The sequence below is a fragment of the Chaetura pelagica genome, unplaced genomic scaffold, assembly GCF_000747805.2.
Source record: "Chaetura pelagica isolate M959 unplaced genomic scaffold, ChaPel_1.0 scaffold232, whole genome shotgun sequence".
NCBI lineage: Eukaryota > Metazoa > Chordata > Aves > Apodiformes > Apodidae > Chaetura > Chaetura pelagica.
Genome location: NW_009952441.1, coordinates 815,561 through 816,029, shown reverse-complemented (window position 1 = coordinate 816,029; position 469 = coordinate 815,561). Strand labels below are relative to the sequence as shown.

Here is a 469-nt window from a genome sequence, read left to right as displayed (position 1 = left end):
GCGGCGGAGCCAGCCAGTACCCCCCCCGGGACAGCCACAGCGAAGAGGCTGGTCCCCACCACGCGCAGGGCCGTGGAGAGGCTCCCCGGCATCTGGGGGGACACCAGGCAGCAACAGGACAGGGTGAGGAGGCAGCAGGACCTGCCACCCGGCCCCCCTCCCCGGGGAGGGAGGTGTGGGGATCCCCCTCGTGTGCTGCCCCGTGGCCACCCCATACCTCACCAGTCACCGGTTTGGGGCTGAGCCCTTCCCAGTGGCAGGGTGGGCAGGGATCCTGAGCACCCCACCGTCCCTGCACCCACAGCCAAGCAGGGTCACTTCTCCCGGTCCCCCAGTGATGGCTGGGCTGGAGGACAGGGAAGGGCACGGGGACATCGGGGACCCGGCCCCGAGGTGTCTCCAAGGGAGAGCCCCAGCCTAAGCACGGCCACTCAGAGTCCCCGGACACCCGCGGCGGGGCCCCCCGCCG

The 469-nt window shown here is 72.3% G+C and overlaps 1 protein-coding gene across 1 annotated transcript in view; it reads right to left on the bottom strand.

Moving 5' to 3' along the window:
* Positions 1–92, bottom strand: part of HAS3 (hyaluronan synthase 3) — a 3,497-nt gene extending 3,405 nt beyond the window's left edge. Inside the window, exon 1 of the mRNA XM_010008468.1 lies at positions 15–92. Coding sequence (XP_010006770.1) covers positions 15–92 — 78 coding nt within the window. The remainder of the gene's footprint in view (positions 1–14) is intronic.
* Between the last annotated feature and the right edge of the window lie 377 nt (positions 93–469).